The 27,474-nt window shown below is 40.8% G+C and overlaps 1 protein-coding gene across 1 annotated transcript; it reads left to right on the top strand.

Annotated features, from left to right (window-relative positions):
* Positions 1–14,210: 14,210 nt before the first annotated feature.
* Positions 14,211–24,455, top strand: LOC106584709 (cytochrome c oxidase subunit 5A, mitochondrial). The gene is made up of 5 exons (XM_014170224.2): positions 14,211–14,409; positions 17,471–17,590; positions 23,015–23,136; positions 23,434–23,551; positions 24,280–24,455. Exons 1-4 carry the CDS (start codon positions 14,337–14,339, stop codon positions 23,539–23,541), a joined length of 423 nt encoding a protein of 140 aa, XP_014025699.1. The 5' UTR covers positions 14,211–14,336; the 3' UTR covers positions 23,542–23,551; positions 24,280–24,455.
* Positions 24,456–27,474: the final 3,019 nt, after the last annotated feature.

Below are 27,474 nucleotides of genomic sequence, written 5' to 3'. Positions count from 1 at the left end.
CTACATAGAGGATTCTAGATTCTACCCAGCAGCAAAAATGGTTGCCATATGGGGACAAATTCAAGAACCCTGTCTGATTCTACTTAGTACCTTTTATTTCTAAGAGTGTGGTTCCTCACCAGAAAAGAGAAGTATGGAAGACTCGAATGTTCTGACAAATATCTGTCTATGTTTTTCCGGCCTCTTACTACTAACCAAGTAAAACAAAGAACTTGAGTACAATCATCTTACTAATTGATAATGTGCCAAATCCCTTTCCTTTTCTGGGTCACTCACACAGTGAGGGACATGAGGTGTGATGAAGATGGGGACTACTGAGTTATTCACCACGCTCACCTTGCGTCCCCCTCCCCTTAAAAAACACAGCCTCCAAACAGCCATTTCCCCAACACCAGATGGCCCTCTCTCAGGAAACAAGTAGACCTACTAGCCATAGGCTATGTGGGCTGTTGATATTAATAACGGCCTCGATACAAAATGTTGTCTAAATCCAAAATGATCTTATGTTATCTTGCTGCCAAACCTGTGAAAAGGAAATACACAATGCCTCTGAACTTGCCTTTAACTAATCAATTTCAGGTTCCTCCAGCCAGGTGTCTGTGTATATCTTTTGACACTCCGTTTGAGAGACTTTGTAATAAATGACTACGTACTATCCCTGTACTATCCCTGTATTATCCCTGTACGATCCCTGTACGATCCCTGTATTACCCCTGTACTATCCCTGTACTATCCCTGTACTATCCATGTACTATCCCTGGACTGGCAGCAGGCATTCTTGAAATGCGAGTGAAGGAGGGGAGCAAGTTCTGAAACTTCTTGAGATTCGCCATGGCTCACATGCAGGGAGATTAAGAGGGACTCTTGGACAGTGGTCAGATGACAAGGCTGAGGACAGTGAGAGGAAGAGGGACTCTTGGACAGTGGTCGGATGACAAGGCTGAGGACAGTGAGAGGAAGAGGGACTCTTGGACAGTGGTCGGACGACAAGGCTGAGGACAGTGAGAGGAAGAGGGACTCTTGGACATTGGTCGGACGACATGGCTGAGGACAGTGAGAGGAAGAGGGACTCTTGGACAGTGGTCAGATGACAAGGCTGAGGACAGTGAGAGGAAGAGGGACTCTTGGACAGTGGTCAGATGACATGGCTGAGGACAGTGAGAGGACGACATGTACATACTACCTCAATTGGGCCGACCAACCAGTGAGCCCGGTTAGCCAATGTGCGGGAGATCTGCATTGTGTCCCACCCACCACCCGCCAACCCCTCTTTTACGCTACTGCTACTCTCTGTTCATCATATATACATAGTCACTTTAACCATACCTACATGTACATACTACCTCAATCAGCTTGACTCACCGGTGTCTGTATGTAGCCTCGCTACTTTTATAGCCTCGCTACTGTATATAGCCTGTCTTTTTACTGTTGTTTTATTTCTTTACTTACCTATTGCTCATCTAATACCTATTTTGCACTATTGGTTGGTGCAGTAAGTAAGCATTTCACTGTAAGGTCTACACCTGTTGTATTCAGCACACGTGACAAATAAACTTTGATTTGATTTGATGCAGGGAAAAGGATTCTTGGATGTAGGTACAATCCTGCCGGGGCTTAGGCAAGGACAGGGAATCATGGATAGTGATCGTCTGAGCCGTACAGGGCTTAGAGTGAGACAGGTAGTTTTACTGGGTCAGGCAAGGGGATTACCGAGACCATAACTTGTGTTGAGTTCCTGAAGCATAAACTGGGAGGACTGCAGCATATGTCCAAGGTAACTCCCAGGTCCAGGATTAATGTCCCTACTATCAGTTTACTGCTGTGTATAGACCCACTGGACCAACGCGAGCCTGGGTATCAGCCACCAGAAACCCTGCATGATTTTGGGTACCAGCACTCAGGGTACCAACCACTTGGGTTCAAGCCCCAAATGACCCTATAAGACAAAGTAGAAATTCCATCCTGACCAGGGCTTGAACTCACAACCCTCTACACCGTAACACAACATACTCATGAAGCACCGTTAATACCACTGACCCAGAAAAGCAAAAGCATTTTCTCGATCTTGGGGTGACAGTACTTCTAGGTCTCAGAAAAGCACTAGTGATGTGCTTAGCCATTCACTACACCTACATACACTCCCTGGGTAGAGGGACAGGGAAAGAGCTCCCCTAGCTGGAGGGAAAAATATATCTCACCAAAGTCTCTGGTTACCGTCTGCCGAGTCCCCAACAACCAGATGTTCCGGTTGTCAGGGGAAATGGAAAGTGAGCCTGTGATGCGACTTCCGATTTTGGACGTTAACAAGGCGACACTCCATCTCAACTCCTCCTCCACATATACTGGATTGGTTAAACAGTGCTGTTTTTATAGGAGATATATTTTCAGGCATTTCTTTTACGCCTGCTACGTTAGGTTTGCTACCTTTTGGCGCCAAGAGAGCCTGTCTGGAAGGCCGCATTGTGTTCCCCTCGACTCCCACACTATGATTGGTCATTGTGAAACACAAACTCCCTTTAGACACAACAGAGAAACTGAAAAAATACATTGTCTTTGATAAAACACTATTAAACACCTTGTAAGATGACGCTGGAGAAGATGGCAGACGTTTTACGTGCTCCCAATTGTGTTTTTTTGTTTGTTTATAACTTATTTTTTTACTTATTTTGTACATAATGTTGCCACTACCGTCTCTTATGACCGAAAATAACTTCTAGACATCAGGACTGCGATTACTCACCACGGACTGGCAGAATCCTCTTTTTCCTTTCACGAGTCTGACGAGCCTGACGTGAATGATATACTGCTTCCTCGGGAACAGGCCCCAATCCCCGTGATCTGCGTGAAAAGGACACGGAGAAAGAGGGGCCAAAGGTCGGGCTGCCTTCTGAGAATTTCTAGGCGATCAAATAAACCCCCACTTCTCTCCATTCTGCTAGCAAACGTGCAATCTTTGGACAATAAAATCGACGAGTTCTGCGGAAGATTAAACTACCAACAGGACATTAAAAACTGTAACATCTTATGCTTCATGGAGTTGTGGCTGAACAACGACAACCTCAACATACAGGTAGGTGGCTGGTTATATGATGCACCGGCAGGATAGAACAGCGGCATCTGGTAAGACAAGGGGTGGCGATCTGTGTATTTTTGTAAACAACAGCTGGTGCATGACATCTAAGGAAGTCTCGAGCTACTGCTCACCTGAGGTAGAGTATCTCACAGTACCTACCGAGAGAGTTTTCATCTGCATTCTTTGTAGCTGTTTACATACCACCACAGTCAGAGGCTGACAGCATGGTATTCCACCATAAGCAAACAAGAAAACGCTCACCCAGAGGCGGCACTCCTAGTAGCCGGGGAATTTAATGCAGGGAAACTTAAATCCATTTTACCAAATTTCTATCAGCATGTTAAATGTGCAACCAGAGGTAAAGGAACTCTGGACCACCTTTACTCCACACAGAGACACATACAAAGCTCTCCCTCGTCCTCCATTTGGCAAATCTGACCATAATTCTATCCTCCTGATTCCTGCTTACAAGGAAAAATTAAAGCAGGAAGCACCAGTGACTAGATCAATAAAAAAAGTGGTCAGAGGAAGCAGATGCTAAGCTACAGGACTGTTTTGCTAGAACAGAAATCCTGCATGATTTTGGGTACCAGCACCCAGGGTACCAACCTCTTCGGTTTAAGCCCCAAATTACCCTATCTGACAAAATTCATATTCCATCCTGACCAGGGCTTGACCTCACACTAGATCAATAAAAAAGTAGTCAGAGGAAGCAGATGCTAAGTTACAGGACTATTTTGCTAGAACCAGAAACCCTGCATTATTTGGGTACACAGACTGGAATATGTTCCGGGATTCCTCCGATGGCATTGAGGAGTACAACACATCAGTCACAGGCTTCATCAATCGATGTGCATCGATGATGTCATCCTCACAGTGACCGTATGTACATACCCCGTTTCTAGCTACAATAGTCGTTTACAACATTAACAATGTCTACACTGTATTTCTGATCAATTTGATGTTATTTTAATGGACAAAAAATTAGCTTTTCTTTCAAAAACAAGGACATTTCTAAGTGTCCCAAATGTATTCTCTGCAGCAGAGGTAACTCTGGGTCTTCCTTTCCTGTGGTGGTCCTGAAAGCCTGTTTCATCATAGCGCTTGATGGTTTTTGCGACTGCACTTGAAGAAACTTTAAAAGTTATTGAAATTTTCCGTATTGACTTACCTTCATGTTTTAAAGTAATGATGGACTGTCGTTTCTCTTTGCTTATTTGAGCTGTTCCTGACCTAATATAGACTTGGTCTTTTACTAAATAGGGCTATCTTCTGTATACCAACCCTACCTTGTCACAATACAACTGATTGGCTCAAACGCATTCATTTCCATAAATTAACTTTTAACAAGGCACGCCTGTTAATTGAAATGCATTCCAGGTGACTACCTCATGAAACTGGTTGAGAGAATGCCAAGAATGTGCAAAGCTGTCATCAAGGCAAAGGGGGGCTACTTTGAAGAATCTCAAATATAAAATATATTTTGATTTGTTTAACACTTTTTTGGTTACTACATGATTCCACATGTATTATTTCATAGTTTTGATGTCTTCTACAATGTAGAAAATAGTCAAAATAAAGAAAAACCCTTAAATGAGAAGTTGTGTCCAAACTTTTGACTGGCACTGTGTGTGTGTGTATATATATATACTGCTCAAAAAAATAAAGGGAACACTTAAACAACACAATGTAAATCCAAGTCAATCACACTTCTGTGAAATCAAACTGTCCACTTAGGAAGCAACACTGATTGACAATAAATTTCACATGCTGTTGTGCAAATGGAATAGACAACAGGTGGAAATTATAGGCAATTAGCAAGACACCCCCAATAAAGGAGTGGTTCTGCAGATGGTAACCACAGACCACTTCTCAGTATCTATGCTTCCTGGCTGATGTTTTGGTCACTTTTGAATGCTGGCGGTGCTTTCACTCTAGTGGTAGCATGAGACGGAGTCTACAACTCACACAAGTGGCTCAGGTAGTGCAGCTCATCCAGGATGGCACATCAATGCGAGCTGTGGCAAGAAGGTTTGCTGTGTCTGTCAGCGTAGTGTCCAGAGCATGGAGGCGCTACCAGGAGACAGGCCAGTACATCAGGAGATGTGGAGGAGGCCGTAGGAGGGCAACAACCCAGCAGCAGGACCGCTACCTCCGCCTTTGGGCAAGGAGGAGCAGGAGGAGCACTGCCAGAGCCCTGCAAAATGACCTCCAGCAGGCCACAAATGTGCATGTGTCTGCTCAAACGGTCAGAAACAGACTCCATGAGGGTGGTATGAGGGCCCGACGTCCACAGGTGGGGGTTGTGCTTACAGCCCAACACCGTGCAGGACGTTTGGCATTTGCCAGAGAAGATTGGCAAATTCGCCACTGGTGCCCTGTGCTCTTCACAGATGAAAGCAGGTTCACACTGAGCACATGTGACAGACGTGACACTCTGGAGACGCCGTGGAGAACGTTCTGCTGCCTGCAACATCCTCCAGCATGACCGGTTTGGCGGTGGGTCAGTCATGGTGTGGGGTGGCATTTCTTTGGGGGGCCGCACAGCCCTCCATGTGCTCGCCAGAGGTAGCCTGACTGCCATTAGGTACCGAGATGAGACCCTCAGACCCCTTGTCTGGGTTGTGGGTTCGATTCCCACGGGGTGCCAGCACAGACAAAAAAAAAATGTATGAAATTGTATGAAATGTATGCATTCACTACTGTAAGTCGCTCTGGATAAGAGCGTCTGCTAAATGACTAAAATGTAATGTAAATGTTGTGAGACCATATGCTGGTGCGGTTGGCCCTGGGTTCCTCCTAATGCAAGACAATGCTAGACCTCATGTGGCTGGAGTGTGTCAGCAGTTCCTGCAAGAGGAAGGCATTGATGCTATGGACTGGCCCGCCTGTTCCCCAGACCTGAATCCAATTGAGCACATCTGGGACATCATGTCTCGCTCCATCCACCAACGCCACGTTGCACCACAGACTGTCCAGGAGTTGGCAGATGCTTTAGTCCAGGTCTGGGAGGAGATCCCTCAGGAGACCATCCGCCACCTCATCAGGAGCATGCCCAGGCGTTGTAGGGAGGTCATACAGGCACGTGGAGGCCACACACACTACTGAGCCTCATTTTGAGTTGTTTTAAGGACATTACATCAAAGTTGGATCAGCCTGTAGTGTGGTTTTCCACTTTAATTTTGAGTGTGACTCCAAATCCAGACCTCCATGGGTTGATAAATTGGATTTCCATTGATTATTTTTGTGTGATTTTGTTGTCAGCACATTCAACTATGTAAAGAAAAAAGTATTTAATAAGATTATTTCATTCATTCAGATCTAGGATGTGTTATTTTAGTGTTCCCTTTATTTTTTTGAGCATATATATATGTGTGTGTGTGATGGGATGTATAGACATTATGGACAGTATGTGGATAGAACATGTAGTATATCTATAGAATACGTAGGATAGAATAGTACATGTACAGCATTAGTTGAATAGGATGGCCTTGAATAGAATACAGTATATACATGAAGTGGGTAAAACAGTATAGTGCAGCGTTTCCCAAACTTGGTCCTCAAGACCCCAAAGGTTGCATGTGTTGTTTTTTGCCTTAACACTACAATGCTGATTCAAATGATCAATGCTTGATGATTAGTTGATTATTTGAATCAGTTGTGTAGTGCTGGGGCAAAAAGCAAAACTTGCACCCTTTGGGGTCCTGATGACAGAGTTTGGGAAACCCTGCATAGCGTTACCTGGTCTAATTAGCAAAGTAAAGTTGTTCTAATTAAATCCTTATTGTCATTGGTTAATAAGTGTGGTTGGGGTTGAGGAGAAAAGGGTTAAATTCTGTCCTTTTCATCCAGCTCAGGGTTTTAACAATGTGCTCAATAGCAGTTTGTTGTGTCCTGTATGTACAGACAGTTGCTTTAGGCCAGGTCTGCCCAATCCTCTTCCTGGAGATCTTCTGTCCTGTAGGTTTTCAGTCCAACCCTAATAGCGTATGAGTTTTTCTGACTTGGGTAGTAGATACTTTTTCTTGCCACTGTATGTGAACTCTTTGGAATTACCTGGATTTCTGCATAAATTGGTCGTTAAATTTGATCTGATCTTCATCTAAGTCACAACAATAGACAAACCTAGAGTGCTTAAAATAACACACATAATTTACATAATTTAAACATTCACAGTGTAGGTTGGAAAAAGTATGTGAACCTCTAGGCTAATGAGTTCTCAAAGCTAATTGGAGTCAGGAGTCAACTAACCTGGAGTCTAATCAATGAGACGAGATTGGAGATGTTGGTTAGAGCTGCCTTGCCCTATAAAAAACACTTACAAAATCTGAGTTTGCTATTCACAAGAAGCATTGCCTGATGTGAACCATGCCTCAAACAAAAGAGATCTCGGAAGACCTAAGATTAAGAATTGTTGACTTGCATAAAGCTTGGAAGGGTTACAAAAGTATGACTAAAAGCTCAATGAGGTTAAGAAGAATCCTAGTGTCAGCTAAAGACTTAAAGAAATCTCTGGAACATGCTAACATCTCTGTTGACGAGTCTACGATTCGTAAAACACTTAACAAGAATGGTGTTCATGGGAGGACACCACAGAAGAAGCCACTGCTCTCAAAAAAAAAACATTGCTGTGTATCTGAAGTTTTCAAAAGTGCACCTGAATGTTCTACAGTGCCACTGGCAAAATATTCTGTGGCCGGATTAAACTAAAGTTGAGTTGTTTGGAAGGAACACACAATACTATGTGTGGAGAGAAAAAAGGCACAGCACACCAACATTAAAACCCCATCCCAACTGTAAAGTATGGTGGAGGGAACATCATGGTTTGGTCTGCTTTGCTGCCCCAGGGCCTGGACAGCTTGCTATCATCGACGGAAAAATGAATTCCCATGTTTATCCTAACATTCTCCTGCAAAATGTATTGATATCTGTCCGCCAGTTGAAGCTCGACAGATGGGTGATGCAACAGGACAATGACCCAAAACACAGTAGTCCTGACCTCAACCCGATTTGAGATGCTGTGGCATAACCTTGAGAGCCATTCACACCAGACATCCCAAGAATATTGCTAAACTGTTTTGTATAGAGGAATGGTCAAAAAATTCCTCCTGACCGTTGTGCAGGTCTGATCCGCAACTACAGAAAATGTTTGCTTGAGGTTATTGCTGCCAAAGGAGGGTCAACCAGTTATTAAATCCAAGAGTTCACATATACTTTTTCCACTCTGCACTGGAAGTGTTTACACTGTGTGATTTAATAAAGACATGAAAACGTATAATTGTTTATGTGTTATTAGTTTAAGCAGACTGTCTGTTGTTGTGACCTAGATGAAGATCAGATCAAATTTCATGAACAATTTCTTTCAGAAATCCAAAGGGTTTACATACTTTTTCTTGCCACTGTAAATGGCCTAATTGCCAAAATCACAAAGTATCCCTTTTACGATCCAGGCTGTATCACATCCGGCCGTGATTGGGAGTCCCATAGGGCGTCGCACAATTGGCCCAGCGTCGTCCAGGTTTTGCTGGGGTAGGCCGTCATTGTAAATAAGAATTTGTTCTTAACTGACTTGCCTAGTTAAATAAAGGTGAGAAGAAAAAAAATATGTTTAGTGTTGGGCTGTCACTGGAAAATAATTGGATCTTGGTCGACCGAAAGTTGTCTGTTCTTTCGACCAATCTAAGGTGTATTTTTCCTTATGTAGACACACCTTTAATAAACTCAACTATATGCATTGAGCTTGTCTGAGGGTTTAAGCGCACTGTGTGATGAAATAAGACACACATGACTCAAAAGAGGGAGCCAGGGATCAAGATAACCAGAAGAAAAAAAATCCTTAACCTGACCCAATCATCCTTCTCCTGCTGGCTTTCTAACGTTACACTCCTGAAGTTGCTGGTAATAAGCTACACGAGTAGTCGGCAACTTTTTCTCACATGGAATGCCAATGTATCTTACCATTTCCACTGATCTGCGTTCCAATTATGGTTTTCATATGCACATTTTCATGGAACAGTTTATTTTATAATGACGTCTTCGTATCTCAAAATCATTGTCGTGTTCATTGGCGAAAATCTGATATCAACTTTGGAGGGGACAATTACATGAAATTTTCTCAAGAGCAATTCCTGAGGGGGACACCAAAAGTAGTGCTGTAAAACATAGCCTACATTGTAATATGGTAAATGTATATTGAGGAACCAAAGAAATAAGGTGTTTGCCGTACTCCTAACTACCGGTACCCAAAACTACACAACTAATCACAACAGCAATACCATTGCCTTTAACAAATCTTAGTTCAGTCACCAGTTTAAGTTGAGAGTGGGGGTATCCATGGCATTTTCCAATTATGTTCCTATTTTACAAGTCAAAAAAATTGAGAACCTTTCATAATGTTGCCAAACAAAGACTCAACAAACTTACCTGAGACTCCCTGTCTCTGCCAGTCTGTCCCTGCATATCTGTCCCCAACTCTGCTGTCTATGTGCCATCTGTTGCCTGCTCTGCCTAATGATATCATTGTGAAACATTTCCATTAGAATTTAATTTCTTTCTTATGAACATTTTATCAACTAGTCTTTGAGATATTAGGCTACTAGGGTTCTTACTATGCGTTTTGGTGTATTGAAAAATACTCTGATGTCCGTCTTTTATTTTTCTGCCATTTTTCTACCTGGCTGGCTGGCTGGCTACACACACAGTGCGTAGGTTATTTACAGTAGGAGATGGGCTTCTATCATCTTCAATCATTCTATTTGGGCTTCGATCTAAAAGGTAGCTAGCAAATGTGAAACGGATTAAAATGACAAGAGTTGACAGCTGTATGAGTTCACAATTTACACAACATATGCTGCAACCTTTTGTAATTTTAATAGTTTGTTTCATATTGGCTGGCTTCCAACAATAGCTGAATTTGCAAAGCTAGCGAGCACCAATTCAGTTTCAGTGGTGTTTGCTATAATCTTTGCTACCCGGGTTAAATAAAGGTGAAATAAAATAAATAAATAAAAGTTCACTTGCGACAATTTAGCTTTTGCAACGAGACCATTAAATATATTTAAGACAATGGTAGAAGAGAGTGTAGTTCTGTTCAGTTTGGATTTCAGTTTATCGCTAACCTTATCACAGGGACTTTGAAGCACTAACTTACATCATCTGCATGCTGATTCCATTTTTGACGACGCCACATAAATGGAATAGGTACTAGCTAGCTTAATAGTTAATATTTGCGCGCTAGCTCTGCATATTCTGCTAGTGTGTGTGCGCGATTGACTGGATTAACCTCACGTCAGTTACGTGCATTGAGTGCCTTTCAGACAGTAGATACGACCTCTCTGTTACGGAGCAAGCTAAGGAACTGGCAGTGGACCAAACCATTGTGAGGCAAGGGTGGGGGGGTTGCAATCTTTTGAAACTTAAAAATGCGCTATTAAGTGTCTATAATCTGCACAATTGCTTTCGTTGCGTATTATTAATATTATTTAAATTGCATAGTTATGTTTCAGTGATATATTGGGGGGGACAAATCATATTTTTCCCAGGATGGGGGGGTCATGTCCCCCCCGTCCCCCCCGGGATTTCCGCCCCTGGTAGTGTTTAATCAAAATTAGATCCAAATGAAAATGATTCAAACCTAAAATAACTTATATTGCCATCTATGTAAAAATAGCCTACATTAAAGCCAACAAATAAAAACATTACAGCCTGCAGGCAGAAAATATCCTGATTTAATAGTAGAGAGACTGATTTATTTAATTTTTTTAAATATCTTTCATCACATTCCCAATGGGTCAAAAGGTTGCATGCTACCAAATACTAATTGAGTGTATTGCCTTTAAATTGTTTAACCTGGGTCAAATGTTTAGGGTATCCTTCCACAAGCTTCCCATAATAAGTTGGGTGAAATTTGGCCCATTCCTCCTGACAGAGCTGGTGTAACTGAGTCAGGTTTGTAGGCCTCCTTGCTCACACATGCTTTTTCAGTTCTGCCCACAAATGTTCTATGGGATTGAGGTCAGGGCTTTGTGATGGCCACTCCAATACCTTGACTTTGTTGTCCTTAAGCCATTTTGCCACAACTTTGGAAGTATGCTTGGGGTCATTGTCAATTTGGAAGACCTATTTGCGACCAAGCATCACCTTCCTGACTGATGTCTTGAGATGTTGCTTCAATATATCTACATTTTCCTTTCTCATGATGCCATATATTTTGTGAAGTGCACCAGAGCCCGGATCTCAACCACATTGAGCACGTCTAGGACCTGTTGGATCGGGGGGTGAGGGCTAGGGCCATTCCACCCAGAAATGTTCGGGAACTTGCAGGTGGAAGAGTGGGGTAACATCTCACAGCAAGAACTGGCAAATCTGGTGCAGTCCATGAGGAGGATGCACTGCAGTACTTAGTACTTAATGCAGCTGGTGGCCACACCAGATACTTACTGTTACTTTTGATTTTGACCCCACCTTTGTTCAGGGACACATCATTCCATTTCTGTTAGTCACATGTCTGTGGAACTTGTTCAGGTTTTCTCAGTTGTTGAATCTTATGTTCATGAAAATATTTGCACATTTTAAATTTGCTGAAAATTAACACAGGTGACAGTGAGAGGACGTTTCTTTTTTTATTTATTTATATATATATACACACACACACACCTTTAAAAAATATATATTTTCTATATTACCCTACCTACCCTCCCCCAATTGGAGCAAACTAGTCAACAACAATGCTTTAGGCCTTTACCTCCAGCTTATACATACTATATGCATTTTATGGACAGTCTATTTTACAATAGTTTTATTTTGTTTGTTTTTAACTCTTGTCCTTCCTCTACCCTCAACCTCTCCCATATATTTATGATGTCCATCCGGTTTGATTTCCTTTTGCCAAACAATTTCCTAACCTATATACGTTTTACGGGCACAGTACACATTAGTTATCTTGTTGTTATTAGTCCCAACCTTCAGCTTCATTCAACCCCTCCCATCTATCTCTTAACACTATCCATATTGGATTTCTATTTGCCATGTTTTTCAACTGTGCTGTGATGTTTCACAGAAGCTCTGAAACTTTCCATTCTCATTGTTTCTACAGATTGTAAATTGAAAATATTTTTCTTTGCTAAAAGTATTATATCGCCCATTAGTGCTATCTGCAGGGTTAGCTCCAGGTAAATATTGCAATTCTTCAGCCATTCCTGGACCTGTGACCAAAAACAAGCTATATATGGACAATACCAAAACAAATGATCTAATGTTTCTGCCTCTTCGCAGCAAAATCTGCAGAGCTGGGAAGGTTGTATCCCCCATATAAATAACGTTCTGTTGGTTGCAGGAATTCCGTATTATAATTGATATTGAAAAATTCTACGTTTTGAATCCGGCGTCGTTTTGCGTATCAGTTCATAAACCATGTGCCATGGAATCCGTACGTCAAAAATCTAGGGCCGACAGACAAGTTCCTTACTTTTTGAGTGAAATACAGAATCGTTCCGTATTTTATCGAACGGGTGGCAACCCTAAGTCTAAATATTGCTGTTACATTGCACAACTTTCAATGTTATGTCATAATTGTGTATAATTCTGGTAAATTAATTACGATCTTTCCTCCATTTTTTTTGGTTTTTCCTCTAACTTACTCTGAGCCTCTATGGTACAATTTTTATTGCTATCAATCTGTTCTGTTAGATCTTCTATTTCCTTTGTAAGTATGGACTCCTTTGACCTAACTTGCTTTTGTTTTAGAGATGAGTACTGAATTCCATGACCTCTAAATGCACATTTAAAAGTGTCCCATACAATAAGCGGATTTGCTGTACCTATGTTATGTCGGGAAAAATTCAGTTATAAATTCCTCTGTCCTAGTTAAAAACAAGTTATCATCCAATAGGCTTTTATTCAATTTCCAATATCCTCGCCCACGTGGAAATTCAGTAAGAGTAATGTATATGCCAATTATCTGATGGTCCTACCACATTCTATCCCCTTTCAATTAGAGCTGGGCGATTATATTGAGTTTTTTCAATATAATCGAGTTTGTTTTGCGCGATATGGAAAATGCCTGTATCGCAAGAATCGAGGTTCTGTTATAATGTTGTGACGATTTACAAATGCAGCATCTCACTGTCTCTTCTCTGTCAGCCCAGTGTTGAATCATGTCCCAATTGCTTGACAACACATGCACAGAGGTTACCCACCAATCACAACCCTAGACAGCCTTTCACAAATTGTAACCACGCTGGAGAAGTGTAGCGGCGGTAAGAGTTCCACCAAAATGGAAAGCGAGGAAGCCAACTCAGCCTCTCGTGAGGATGAAATCAACCCCAAAAAGGGCAGCAATGTTTTTTAGTAATATAAATTTTTAGTAAAATGTATGAAATGTATGCATTCACTACTGTAAGTCGCTCTGGATAAGAGCGTCTGCTAAATGACTAAAATGTAAAAATGTATCTGATTCAGCTAGTTAAGGTCTTGTTGAGCAGCTAATTAGTAGAATCGGGTGTGTTTTAAATCAGGGTTGGACTGAAAACCAACAGGACTGTAGATCTCCAGGAAGAGGGTTGGGCAGCCCTGCTTTAGGCTGTTCTTGTAGACTCTCTTTAGTCCCAGTAAGGGGAGAGTTAGGCTTTGTTTAGAACTGGAAAAGGGGTAATCCCTAGTTATGCTGTTTAGCATTTAGGCCAAGTTTTAGCTGCAGCAGGAACCCAATTGAGGGGCTGTGCTTTAGACACAGTTATGTCATTTTTGTGAATTTTCTTTTCCTGACTGTTGCTGTTATGGACAACTGTGACAAGCCATGTATCCTGAAATTCAGCATCTCTAATAAATTGCAAGTATTGTTTTTGTACAATGATGGATCCTCATTCTGACCTATCACCTCCCTTGGCTACTCTTGATCCGCTCACTTACAAGTAGTTATTGACTCAACATTTTCAGCTTTAGACATTTTTACAAATTAAAATTATTTAAACAAAATTCCCCTTTGACATTGTGGGTTATTGTGTAGATCAGTGGCACAATATCAATTGATCAATCTTTAAATTCGGGCTGTAACACAACCAGTGTTGGGGAAAAAATAAAAAGTCAAGGGGTGTGAATACTTCCCGAAGGCACTATGTATTACAAATGTGAGTGGAGTTACGTTTATAACCTTGCACATGCGCCGTGGGAGCTTGGTATTGAGCTACTAGCTAACATCCTTGAGTCAAAGTCTGATCCCATCAATATCTGCTTCTCCGTAACGTTAGCTGACTGTCCCTGCATCATGTTTCGAGCCGCCGTCCGACTTTCAGTGTCCGGTGCCCGGAGTTTGACACGGCCGCAGCTCGGACGTACAGGTATTATTGTGTTATCACCTAATTTCGTAGTTTGCGACGTTCATGCGGAAATCACTGTCGGCAGTCGTTATTGGCTGGCTAGCTAACGTTAGCATGTTGTTACTAGCACAATCAGTTGCGGATTGATAACGACAAAATACACGTTTTCGGTTAACTACAAGTGGTAGACGTGTTAGATGAGCTATATCACTTCAATCCTTAAAACAAGTAATGTTTAAAAGCGCTTTGTAATATTCAAGTGGCTTTGTTTTTATTGATGTCCTTGCAATGACCGACTGCTTGAGTGAGGCTTAGGCCTGTAACTAGCTAGCAAGTTAACTAGCTAATGCCATAACCATGGCCTGTATTTGTCTAATGCTAACTAGCGAATTAGCACTGGATAGCAGATGTCTTGCCAGCCATGTCTAGCTAGTTAAAGGTTCTAGTTAACTACTTTACGTGCATATAGACTGGAATGGTTGTTCAACTCGAGATGCTAGATTGTGCTTATAAAGGAAGGGCTAGTACTAACAGGCAGCAACTCTAGCTAGCAAACCAGCTCGGCTAACTAACGTTACTGCTCAGAACTGCTGGTTAATAGTGCATGCTGCATAACCCATTAATAGACGCTCACTGCTTTGGTGCCTACTGATGATGGTATATTATGGCCAGGGGTATTTTAAGATCCCTGAAGTTCGTTCTGAACCTGGGCGCCTACCTGTGCTAGCTAGCGTGCTCCAAACACCGGTTTGGCTGGTGCCTAGCCGACTTTAGCTAACCGTGTATATTACTCCCTTAAAATACCTTCGCCAATAGTACTGTTTGTCCATTCAGAAATTTGAAGCCAGTATCCACTTCCTCAATATTCCGAATTCATCTAAGAACTGAAATCGGTCAATAATTTGTTTTTGCAGATATCTTAGTTGCAGTATTTCTCAATGAGAAAATGGTCATAAACTAGTAGTCTCTCGTTGAATAACAAATAATTTTATTGAAGAAGCCCAACTGTTGACCAATCACCGATGAAGGGGTGTAGACTTCGGCTCCGTACTTCCGTTTGCCTCGATCATTTGTGCCCGGACAGCCGAAAAACCCCTTACCGAAGTCAAATGTACCAACTGTTTCGGCTGGGAAGCATGCAGACGCCTTATTAACTGGGGAGGAAGTGTCGTTCACTTCAACTGGAGGCACTCACTTTATGGATATGTGCAAAGCTGCTACAGTATTGTTTTACATTTTTTTAAATTTAACCTTTATTTAACCAGGTAGGCAAGTTGAGAACAAGTTCTCATTTACAATTGCGACCTGGTCAAGATAAAGCAAAGCAGTTCGACACATACAACAACACAGAGTTACACGTGGAGTAAAACAAACATACAGTAGAAAAATATGTCTATATACAATGTGAGCAAATGTAAGTGTTTTTTTAGACTATTTCTCGCTGATATGAAAGATAAGGGGCATATCAGTATATGGTTTGAAAACCATTTATCAAGTAAGATTATTGACTTTAAACGTTAACACAGCGACGCTAACCCATGAAACCCCTATTGTTAAATTAACAAGGGTTTTCTAGAGCTATGTGCTGCAGTGCACTGCATAGCTCAAGCCATAGCAAATGCCATTACTGGCATAACTTGTTAGCTATATTTTCTCAACATATATTGGAATATGTTTGGGTCTTAGAAAGCATAACCTACTTTGCCTGGCTACCCTAGCTCCGGATAAACGCTACACCATGCCCAACAGATGTTATTATATTCTCCACAATGAGTCTGGGTACCTCCCTGACCTTTCACTGAAAGCTCCCACATTTGGGGCTGTCGGATTGGTCCAGAAACCGATTGGTTGGACCAGAATAATTGGCTTTGATACTCTGATTGGTTAGACGATCCAATTGCTGATTACTTTGTACAACACCCCTCATCACCACAAATGATGAACGACAGAGCGGCGGAAGAATTTAGTCAGTCGTCAGGCTATAATTTACTGCGCCGTCAAACCTGGCTTCCATTCCCTCACCCTGAATGTCCTGTTGGACTGTGAACAGTTTAAGTGGTAATGGTGCCATGACTGCCATCTAGCTAGGTCATGCAAGTACACTGGCAACAATCCAACTGGACTCCACAACCTTTCCAAGTACTCTAGGGCTGGATTTACACAAGCAGCCCTATTCTGATCTTTTTCACTAATTGGTCTTTTGATCAGCTTGCAGAAAGATCTGATGTGATTGGTCAAAATACCAATTGATGGGAAAAATGTCAGTTTTTACTTATTTACATCTACAGCCCTAGTAGATGTAGCTAAATACACTTTACTAGTGATGGCTCTGCTACCTGACATTATACATCAGGTTAGGGCTGGGTAGGGCCTGTTTAAAATAAAATAAAAATCCCCATCAATAACTTGGGTACGGGCAGGGCTTGGTTATCACTAAATGGATCATTTTGAAGCAGAGCGCTCTGCTTGTAAAGTCATATCTGTCTAAAATCATAACATGGTGTCAGAAGTGCTTCAACCTCATCAAGTATAAGACAAATTATTTCACAAAATGTTCGCGTTTTATCGGAGTTTAGAGTAGTTAAAAAATTTTTTTTAGTTATATGCGCCAAATTACAACCAGTGTAGATCTTACCATGAAATGCTTACTTACAAGCCCTTAACCAACAATGCAGTTCAAGAAATAGAGTTAAGAAAATATCTACCAAATAAAGTAACAATAAAATAACTATAATGATATACAGGGAGTACCGAGTTAATGCGCGGGGGTACAGTTAAGTTGAGGTAATTTGTACATGTAGGTAGGGGTAAAGTGACTATGCATAGATAATAAACAGCGAGTAGCTGAGCAGCCAAAGTGTTTTTGCAATGGATACTCAGCCCCTCCCATGTTTTGAACTGGGATCTGAATAATGAAAGTGCTCTGTGGCCCTGACTAGAGTCTGAGGTGATGCTCTAGTCAGACTATAGGCTCTCTATTCCCCAAAGAAAAGGGGGGGGGGGCTGACTCCCAAAATCCATGGTGGTATAAGACAGGTGCTGATGACATTTTATTTAATAATCCATGTATCTTTTCCTGCAGCTCCCCTGGCCCAGAGGTGTTACTCCCATGGTGGGAAGCTGGAATCGGACGAGGAGTTTGATGCCCGCTGGGTAACCTATTTTAACAAGGCAGATATTGATGCATGGGAGCTGAGGAAAGGTGAGTGGCGAGGAAATCACATGGTCAGCCCTACGATTATGATGAGGAGCATAGTGCACAGCTGCATTGATTACTTGGAAGAGAGGTGTGTATATGAGAGATTTACAGTGTATGTATGTGTTTTATTTATATATATGTATGAATGTATGAATGAATGAATGAGAGAGATTTACAGTTGACTAGATATCAGTAGTTCTCAACTAGGGTTGTGGCAGTCATGGCATTTTGTCAGCCGGTAACTGTCATGCAAATAACTGCTGGTCTCATGGTAATTGACCGTTAATTAACAAAAATAGCCTGCAAGCCACTGATGCGGACCTTTGGAACATCTACAATTGAAAGTCGAATAAATCAATTTATACTGAACAAAAATAAAAATCCACCAATATAAAATATTTGGCTTAATTACAGTTCATATAAGGTTCAGTCAATTGAAATAAATGAATTAGGCCCTAATGTATGGATTTCACGTGACTGGGCAGGGGCACAGCCATGGATGGGCCTGGGAGGGCATAGGCCCACCCACTGGGGAGCCAGGCTCAGCCAATCAGAATATGCTTTTCCCCACAAAAGGGCTTTATTACAGACCGACATACTAAAGAAAGGTTTAAAAAAACGCATTGTGAAAATGTCTATTTCAGAAGAACAGAATACCGTTTTCTGAGTCGTCCTTATGTTGGGCCCTGATCTGGTTATGCCATTGGCTGTAGGCTACACTAATTCATTTAGCAGACAAGATTTGCTTATGATTATTTTATAGTAAGACTAATACAATTGAACGTGGCTGAAATAAAATATAAAATATATTTTCACCAAATGATTTCCGGAGGAGTTGAACGGTTAACAAAATTATTATTTGAAACAGGTGCTTTATTTTAAAGTTAATTTTTTATATGCAACTTTAGTTGTGATACAGACCTTAGGCTATATGTTTTGGTTTCTAATACATTCTAAGGCTGCATGACATGCAACTAAATATGTTTTGAAAAAAGTTGCATGAAAGGCATGACCTCTGCTCAGTTAATTGGTCAGGCTACACACAATCAGTCTCTCATTCATAATGTGACAAGGACTTGATATTATTCTCACCATCAGACTATTCTCCATTTTTAATTTGGTATTTACATATAACCAGAATTTTTTATTAAAAAAAAAATTGTTTTGGACGTTTTTGCTAATTTATTAACAAACTTATAATACATTTACATAAGTATTCAGACCCTTTACTCAGTACTTTGTTGAAGCAGCGATTACAGCCTGGAGTCTTCTTGGGTATAACACTACATGCTTGGCACACCTGTATTTGGAGTTTTTCCCAGTTTCTTCTCTGCAGATACTCTCAAGCTCTGTCAAGTTGGATGAGGAGCTTCGCTGCACAGCTATTTTCAGGTCTCCAGAGATGTTTGATCGGGTTCAAGTCCAGGCTCTGGCTGGGCCACTCAAGGACATTCAGAGACTTGCCCCAGTCTGAGGTCCTTAGTGCTCTGGAGGTTTTCATCAAGGATCTCTCTGTACCTTGCTCCATTCATCTTTCCCTCGATCCTACACTAGTCTCCCAGTCGCTGCCGCTGAAAACATCCCTACAGCATGATGCTTTCACCACCATGCTTCATCGTAGGGATGGTGCCAGGTTTCCTCCAGGCGTGATGCTTGGCATTCAGGCCAAATAGTTCATCTTGGTTTCATCAGACCAGAGAATCTTGTTTCATGGTCTGAGAGTCCTTTAGGTGCCTTTCGGCAAATTCCAAGCGGGCTGTCATAGCCTTTTACTGAAGTGTGGCTTCTGTCTGGCCACTACTATTAAGTCCTGATGGGTAGAGTGCTGCAGAGATGGTTGTCCTTCTGAAATGTTCTCCCATCTCCACAGAGGAACTCTGGAGCTCTGTCAGAGTGCCCATCGGGTTCTTGGTCACCTCCCTGACCAAGACCCTTCTCTCCCGATTGCTCAGTTTGGCCAGGCGGCCAGCTCTAGGAAGAGTCTTGGTGGTTCCAAATTTCCATTTAAGAATGATGGAGGCCACTGTGTTCTTGGGGACCTTCGATGCTGCAGAAATGTTGGTACCCTTCCCCAGATCTGTGCCTCGACACAATCCTGTCTCTGTGCTCTACGGACAATTCCTTCGACCTCGTGGCTTGGTTTTTGCTCTGACATGCACTGTCAACTGTGGGACCTTGTATAGACAGGTGTGTGCCTTTCCAAATTGTCTAATCAATTGAATTTACCACAGGTGGACTCCTAGTTGTAGAAATATCTCAAGGATGATCAATTGAAACAGGATGCACTTGAGCTCAATTTCGAGTCTCATAGCAAAGGGTCTGAATGCTTAAGTAAATAAAATATGTCTGTTTAGTTTTTATTAATGGGCAAACATTTCTAAACCTGTTTTCGATTTGTCATTTAGGGGGTATTGTGTGTAGACAGAGGGGGGGGAAATGCATGTAATTTATTTTAGAATAAGGCTGTAATGTAACAATATGGGTAAAAAGTCAAGGCGTCTGATTACTTTCCGAATGCACTGTAAACATGTCAGCCTACTAATTATCTTCTTATGGCTTGAATCCCGTTAGTGGGATCGATATGACGACAGCCAGTGAAAGTGCACGGCGGCAAATTCAAAACAACAAAAATCTCATAATTAAAATTTCTCAAACATACATTTTAAAGATAAGATTCTCCTTAATCTAACCACAGTGTCCAATTTCAAAAAGGCTTTACGGCGAAAGCAAAACATTAGATTATGTTAGGACAGCACCTAAACAAGAAAAACCACACAGCCATTTTCCAAGCAAGGAGAGGTGTCACAAAAACCAGAAAGTCAGCTAAAATTAATTACTAACCTTTGATGATCTTCATCAGATGACACTCCCAGGACTCAATGTTACAAAATACATGTATGTTTTGTTCTTATTTATATCCATAAACCCCATTTTACATTGGCGCGTAAAATGGGGTTTATGATGTGAATGAGCACATCAATTTACAAAAATACTCATCATAAACATTGATAAAATGTACAACAGTTATAGAAAGAATTATAGATATACTACTCCTTAATGCAACCGCTGTGTCAGATTTTAAAATAGCTTTTCGGCAAAAGCATATTTTTCAATATTCTGAGTACACAGCTCAGCCATCAAAGCAAGCTATACAGTTACCCGCCAAGTTCTGGAGTCAACTAAACAAAGAATTAGTATTATACATTTTCCCTTACCTTTGCTGATCTTGGTCGGAATGCACTACCAGGACTCCTACTTCCACAAGAAATGTTCTTTTTGTTCGAAATACTCCATATTTATATCCAAATACCTCCGTTTTGTTCGTGCGTTCAGATCACTATCCAAAGGCATAACGCGTGAGCGTAAAATAACAGACAAAAAGCCAAATAGTTCCATTACCATTCGTAGAAACATGTGAAACGATGTTTACAATCAATCCTTAGGGTCTTTTGAACATAAAACGTAGATAATATTCCAACCATACGATAGCGTATTCATTACAGAAGAAAAAGAATGAGCGGCGTGCCAAACGTGCCCGCGCAGTAAACAACTCACTGCTCCCAGGCAGTCCACTCATTGACTGAGCTCCTATTCTCTGCCCAGTAACAGGAGACGCATTAAACAAGTTTCTATAGGCTGTTGACAGCCAATGGAAGCCTTAGGAAGTGCAAAATGACCCCACAGACACTGTAGTTTGAACAGGGATTAGATAGAAAAACTTCAAATCACTCCCTGGTTGGATTTTTTTCTCAGGTTTTTGCCTGCCATATGAGTTCTGTTATACTCAGACATCATTCAAACAGTTTTAGAAACTTCCGAGTGTTTTCTATCCAAATCTACTAATAATATGGATTTCTTAGTTTCTGGGAGTGAGTAGGAGGCAGTTTACTCTGGGCACGTCAGTCATCCAAGCGACTCAATACTGCCACCATCCATAAGAAGTTATACAAATAGGCCCTATTTTTTTCAAAATGTAAAATCAAATTCGCTAGCTTCTACTTGCTTTATCATGGTTTAAATGATTCCAGTCTGTATAATACAGTATAGTAATACAGTTCCCACTAAAAAAGATTAGCCTACTGGAACTAGTTTCATTGATTTACCCAAGAGAGCATATAGCTAGCTACAGCTATGGGCTTTTACTGTATATTTTTCTGTCGTTGTGTAATGTGCAGTAGCCTTTATCATATGTATTGGATAACGGCGCAATCATTTGGGCTTCCTTGAGCTCATTAAATGTATTTTATTTATTTTTTTATGTAGTACTCCTAAAATGTATTTAATGTATGGCTCGTTAGGCGCCTAACGAGCCATACATTTTAGGAGTACTACATAAAAATACAAATAAATACATTTAATGAGCTCAAGGAAGCCCAAATGATTGCGCCGTTATCCAATACATATGATAAAGGCTACTGCACATTACACAACGACAGAAAAATATACAGTAAAAGCCCCTAGATGTAGCTAGCTATATGTAGCATCAGGCTTGAATTTTATATCAAATCTATAATCAAATCCAGACATATTTATATAGTTTTGAATGACACTTATGGTTTTGGTGGGAACTCCTGGGTTACCCAGGAGTAAAATGATTTATTCTCGGGATGGAACATTTTTCTAAAATACAGGTATGCACTTGAATAGCAGATAGAGGACTCCCTTCATGCAGTTCATTTTCATGCCAGCCAGGTACGCTACTCTTGTCGTGAAGCGACGCGATATTAATATTAGCAAAGTTGATAAATAAATAAATAGGCCTTGCCTATAGAACGCTGAAATGGCCTGTATTAAAAAGATCATCAACTTTCTCACTGAAATGCGTAGCCTATAGAAAAGTTGTACAACATGGCTTTAATAGAAAGTTATTTTAAATCATCAACCAGCAGTGAGGAGCTGGCTCTCGCTGAACAGGTGTTCCTATTACGCTCCAACTCAATGCCAGGGCTCTGTGTTTTAATTTGTTTTTCGATCGCATTAGCATTGATGTCAGAGATAAGAGGGACAATAGAGCACTGAGTACCAGGCCATTAGCACATTTTTGTAGGCTGTGAATGACCATCAGCGACATCCGAGCATTTTGAAGAAGCCTTGTTGCCATGACTCAACGGTCATGACATGTGACTGCCGATGTGGTGGTAAGATGGTCACCATGCCAGCCCTATGCTCAACCTGTTCTGGTTACTGAACCCCAATCATATTTTCCTCTGCCCTGAGTCTTCCCCGGGGGTAATGGTAGTATGCCAGAACCAGCACCCTAGATGAGTAATATTTCTTTAAAGGAATGATTTGAGTAAACAAATCTATCCTTTTGGAGTCTCACAGACCAAGTGACTTGCCGTCATTAGTTTTAAATAAGCAACTGTTGTTAAAAGTAGACCTTTTCCATCATGCTGTGTGGTAACTAACCTGACGTTGTTTGTCCAGGGATGAACACGCTGATTGGGTACGACCTGGTGCCTGAGCCTAAGATCCTGGAAGCAGCCCTCCGAGCCTGCCGCAGGTTAAATGACCTGGCTAGTGCCATCCGTATCCTGGAGGCTGTCAAGGTGAGTTGGAGGATGCTCCTCTGAACATTTAAAATGATAACGATCAGTGCTAGAAGAACACCTGTTGAATGGCAATGTTTCAGCATGACCCCTTTGACTGGCCTAGTCACTAGTCTATCCCCTTTCTGTATTTTTACTCTGGACATTTTTATTTATTTTTTATATATATTTTTTGTAATCATTCTGCTCCGAAATAAGCAAAACATAAAAGCTGCAGCACCTCTTTATATATCATGTTTTGCCACACATCTTCCCTGTCATTTTTCTTAAAGCAGTTGGTTTATGTTCTTTCCCCAGGACAAATCTGGCCCCCACAAAAAAATCTACCCATACTTAATTCAGGAGCTGCGACCAACACTAGATGAGCTTGGTATCTCTACACCTGAAGAGCTTGGCATGGACTAAGTATAGATGGGTAGGTATCCAATGGACATGCACTGTCTAAGCAATAAGGGCCGAGGGGGTGTGGTATATTGGCCATACACCACAAACCCCCAAGGTGCCTTATTGCTATTATAAACTGGTTACCAACATAATTGGAGCAAAAATAAATAGAAAATGTTTTGTCATACCCGTGGTATACGGTCTGATATACTGGCTGTCAGCCAATCAGCATTCGAACCACCCAGTTTATAACAGTCTTTATACCCTGAATCCCAAATGAACCCCTACAGGACTAGGCCAGGGGTGTCAAACATTCAGCCCGCGGAGGGTCTAATCGGCACACGTTTTGTTTGTCATTTTAAATAATATTTGTATTTGGGGGGGGGGGGGGACAAACTCAATATGCTTTAAAATAACTAAAACCGAATTGAAACTGGTGTAGAAATTATAATTATTATTTTTACTGTGTCCAGCTCGCTGATCATCACTGAAATAAAAGCTAGATAGTCAGAGCATAAAACAAACTAGGTCTGAAGAGCCGCACTGAAAATGTGTTATATTTATTTGCTGTCAATTTGCCCAAAGATAGTCCTTCACCCATTGAAGACTAAATGTATAGATCTGAGAAGATTGGATAGGTGTAAGCAGTATGGTGATGCTCCATTGTGTATATTACCCTTAGATAGGCCTGGTGGAAATGCAGCAATATTGCTTACACATGTCCAGGCCTGTTTAACAGAATTTTTTATTTTCCTCTAGTTTTCTCTGGGCTGCTGTTGTCTCTGGGACTCTCTGGGCTGCTGTTGTCTCTCTGGGACTCTCTGGGAACCTTGTACTTTGTCTTTGCCTCGTATAATGTGTGATATTTAATTTGGGCCTTTATTAAGTTCTTTTGCTTGTAAAATATTGATGAACGTAATAAAGGAAAAAATACACTTTTTTTTTTTTTTAATGTGTCAAATGTGCTTCTTGGTATCATTTTAGATATGTTTGCATTTCAACATTGCAGGTGATTTAAAAAAAAAAAAAAATAAAACATCAGTTTTTAAATGTTTCTAGGCAAGTCTGTTAAGAACATTGTTATTTACAAGGATGGCCTACACCGGCCACACCCTAACCCGGACGATGCTGGGCCAATTGTGCTCCGCCCTATGTGATTGCCGACTGACTGAACTACAGATTGCCTTGCATCATAAAGAACTATTAATTATTTGTAGCTCAGTCACAATTTAACCAAAATGCCTCACATCCCCTGGGGCGGCAGGTAGCCTAGTGGTTAGAGAGTTGGGCAAGTAACCGCAAGGTTGCTGGATCGAATCCCTGAGTTGACAAGGTAAAAATCTGTAATTCTGCCCCTGAACAAGGCAGTTCCAACCCACTCTGCCCCGGTAAGCCGTTATTGTAATTGACCGTTGAGGGGGGTGGGTGCGGTGTCAGGAAGTCTAGGACCTATTTGCAAGGGCCATTTTAAAGTAGTCCATTTTCATCATTGACTGTGCTCAACTCAGGAATCCCCACCCAGTTGACTACTTTAAAATGGTGGAAGCCCTCTGGCAATGTCCATGCTAAAATGCATTATCTGTCATTTAGTCTCAATGACAACAGGCTGATGACAACTCTGATAAGTTTGTTTTTGGGTAAGTTGCCAAAAGGTGACTGAGCCATAGAGATATATAGAGGACTCATTTGTATCGGTGTTGTTATAGCGTCTGTGACAGCATGGGCAGCCACTCAGTGCATTTATAACAAACTAACCATTCCAAACATCTATTAAATCAAATAAACCTCAAGTAGCAAATGAGCAATTACATTTGTATTTTTTTTTACCAAATAAGATGCTCATTGACCTCCATACAAAACTCCTCACTTCTGGGCAGTGTTGTAAAGTATTTAAATAAAAATATTTTGAAGTACTACTGAAGTAGTTTTTGTTTTGTATTTCTACTTTAATATTGATATTTTTGGCAACTTTTACTTCACTACATTCCTAAACAAAATAATGTACTTTTACTCCATACATTTTTCCTGACACCCAAAAGTACTCGTTACATTTTGACAGGAAAATGGTCCTATTTTCACACTTATCAAGAGAACATCCCTGGTCATCCCTACTGCATCTGATCTGACGGACTCTAAACACAAATGCTTCGTTTGTAAATTATGTCTGACTGTTGGCGTGTGCCCCTGGCTATCCGTCAATAAAAATAACATAACAAATGTGTGCTGTCTGGTTTGGTTAATATAAGGAAGTTGAAATGATTTATACTTTTATCAAATCGTATTTGTAACAACAGGTGTGTAGAGCTTACAGTGAAATGCTTACTTACAAGCCCTTAACCATCAATGCAGTTAAAAATAAAAACAAACATTTGAGCAATTCCATTTACTTTTTATACTTAAGTATTTTTAAAACCAAATACTTTTACTCAAGTAGTATTTTACTGGGTGCCTTTCACTTTTACTTTAGTCATTTTCTATTAAGATATCTTCACTTTTACTCATGTATGACTATTGAGTACTTTTTCCACCACTGCTTTTGGGTTTATTTTCGTGGACAAATTTTGGGCAGAGCTGAATGATTTGCTTTAGAATGTTTTAATTCGAGTAGCCCTATAGCACCGGAGAACGTATAAACCTACTACTAAACGAATTACTCTTGCTCTGCACTGCACTGCCGTGACTATAGCAACTGGTGAAGCAGTCCGTCATGTTATAGTATGTTTATGCCACCAGGGAGCAGAATCGAGTCCTGAATTTGATAAGTACTGTTACAGGTTTTTATATGCGGTTTTGACTAGAGTATAGTTTGTCAGAATTTACCATAATGCACTTTTTTATATCCGGTTAGGGGAACATACGCAGCAGGTTAGGATAATTAAGTTAAGGTTAGGAAAATGGTTTAACTAAAATGCACCAAAGAAAATCCACTTTCGACTTCAATTTGACATAAGCTATATTCTGTATAAACCATGACCTTTATATGCGCTCATCACACTGAAGCGCATGGATGGCCTCCATTATAAAATGGGGGAGACTACATCAACATGGCCAAAGAGCATTCCTAGATACGGATTGTAGGCATATACACAATTATTCAAAGCGTTATTGCATAAACATGGTATGGTTATAGTTAAAAAAATTAAATGATAGTATAGAAATATGCAATGCAAAGAAATAGATAACCGCTGTCTGGTCTCCGCACCAGTGTAACATGTGATCGTACTTCCTAGCATTGTTTTTAAAGAAAGGACTGTCCAGCCAGTGTTTCTTCTGATGATATACACACGGAAGTAGCACGTTAGATGAGCGGGGCGACAGTATGTCGATGGGTGTAGATTCGTGATTCGTCTGTTGGCATGGAAATAACTGAATTAGCAGGGAAGCTAATGTGACCGTTACAATTACAGCATGCTAAGCTAACTCGCTCTTACAACAATAGCATACAAAAAAAGCACATCTCAGGACGCCCCTAACACCTACCATACACACATATATATCTATAAACATCAGGACATGTAACGTTACATAGTGAATTCATACACATTGTAAATATGAGAATATAATACAGTATTTCAGAACGTGACCGACTGCATGCATGTCAATATCAGACGGGGAATAATTTGTTGGCGATCTCCCTAATCTGCAAGTATGACCAATCACATAACACCTTTTTGATATGTAAATTCAACCAACCAATAGGAATACATAAACATTATATACACATTTTTGCAGCGTTAAGTGGGAACGCAACTAACCCTGCTAAACACGTTGATGACCCATATATACATGTATTGTTGATGGTGTTATTAGGATATAAACTATGCTATGAAAAACAGCTTCACATAGCAGGCTACAGTTGCGTAATTTATTCTAGAAACACTATTCATAGTATTTGACGTTGCTGTCTGAGGAGCACTGTGGTAAGAATTGACCAACACCATAATGTTGTAAACG

The sequence above is a fragment of the Salmo salar genome, chromosome ssa23 (genome assembly GCF_905237065.1).
Source record: "Salmo salar chromosome ssa23, Ssal_v3.1, whole genome shotgun sequence".
Lineage (NCBI taxonomy): Eukaryota > Metazoa > Chordata > Actinopteri > Salmoniformes > Salmonidae > Salmo > Salmo salar.
The sequence above is the reverse complement of the archived record's forward strand: the minus strand, read 5'-3'. Positions and strand labels throughout refer to the sequence as shown.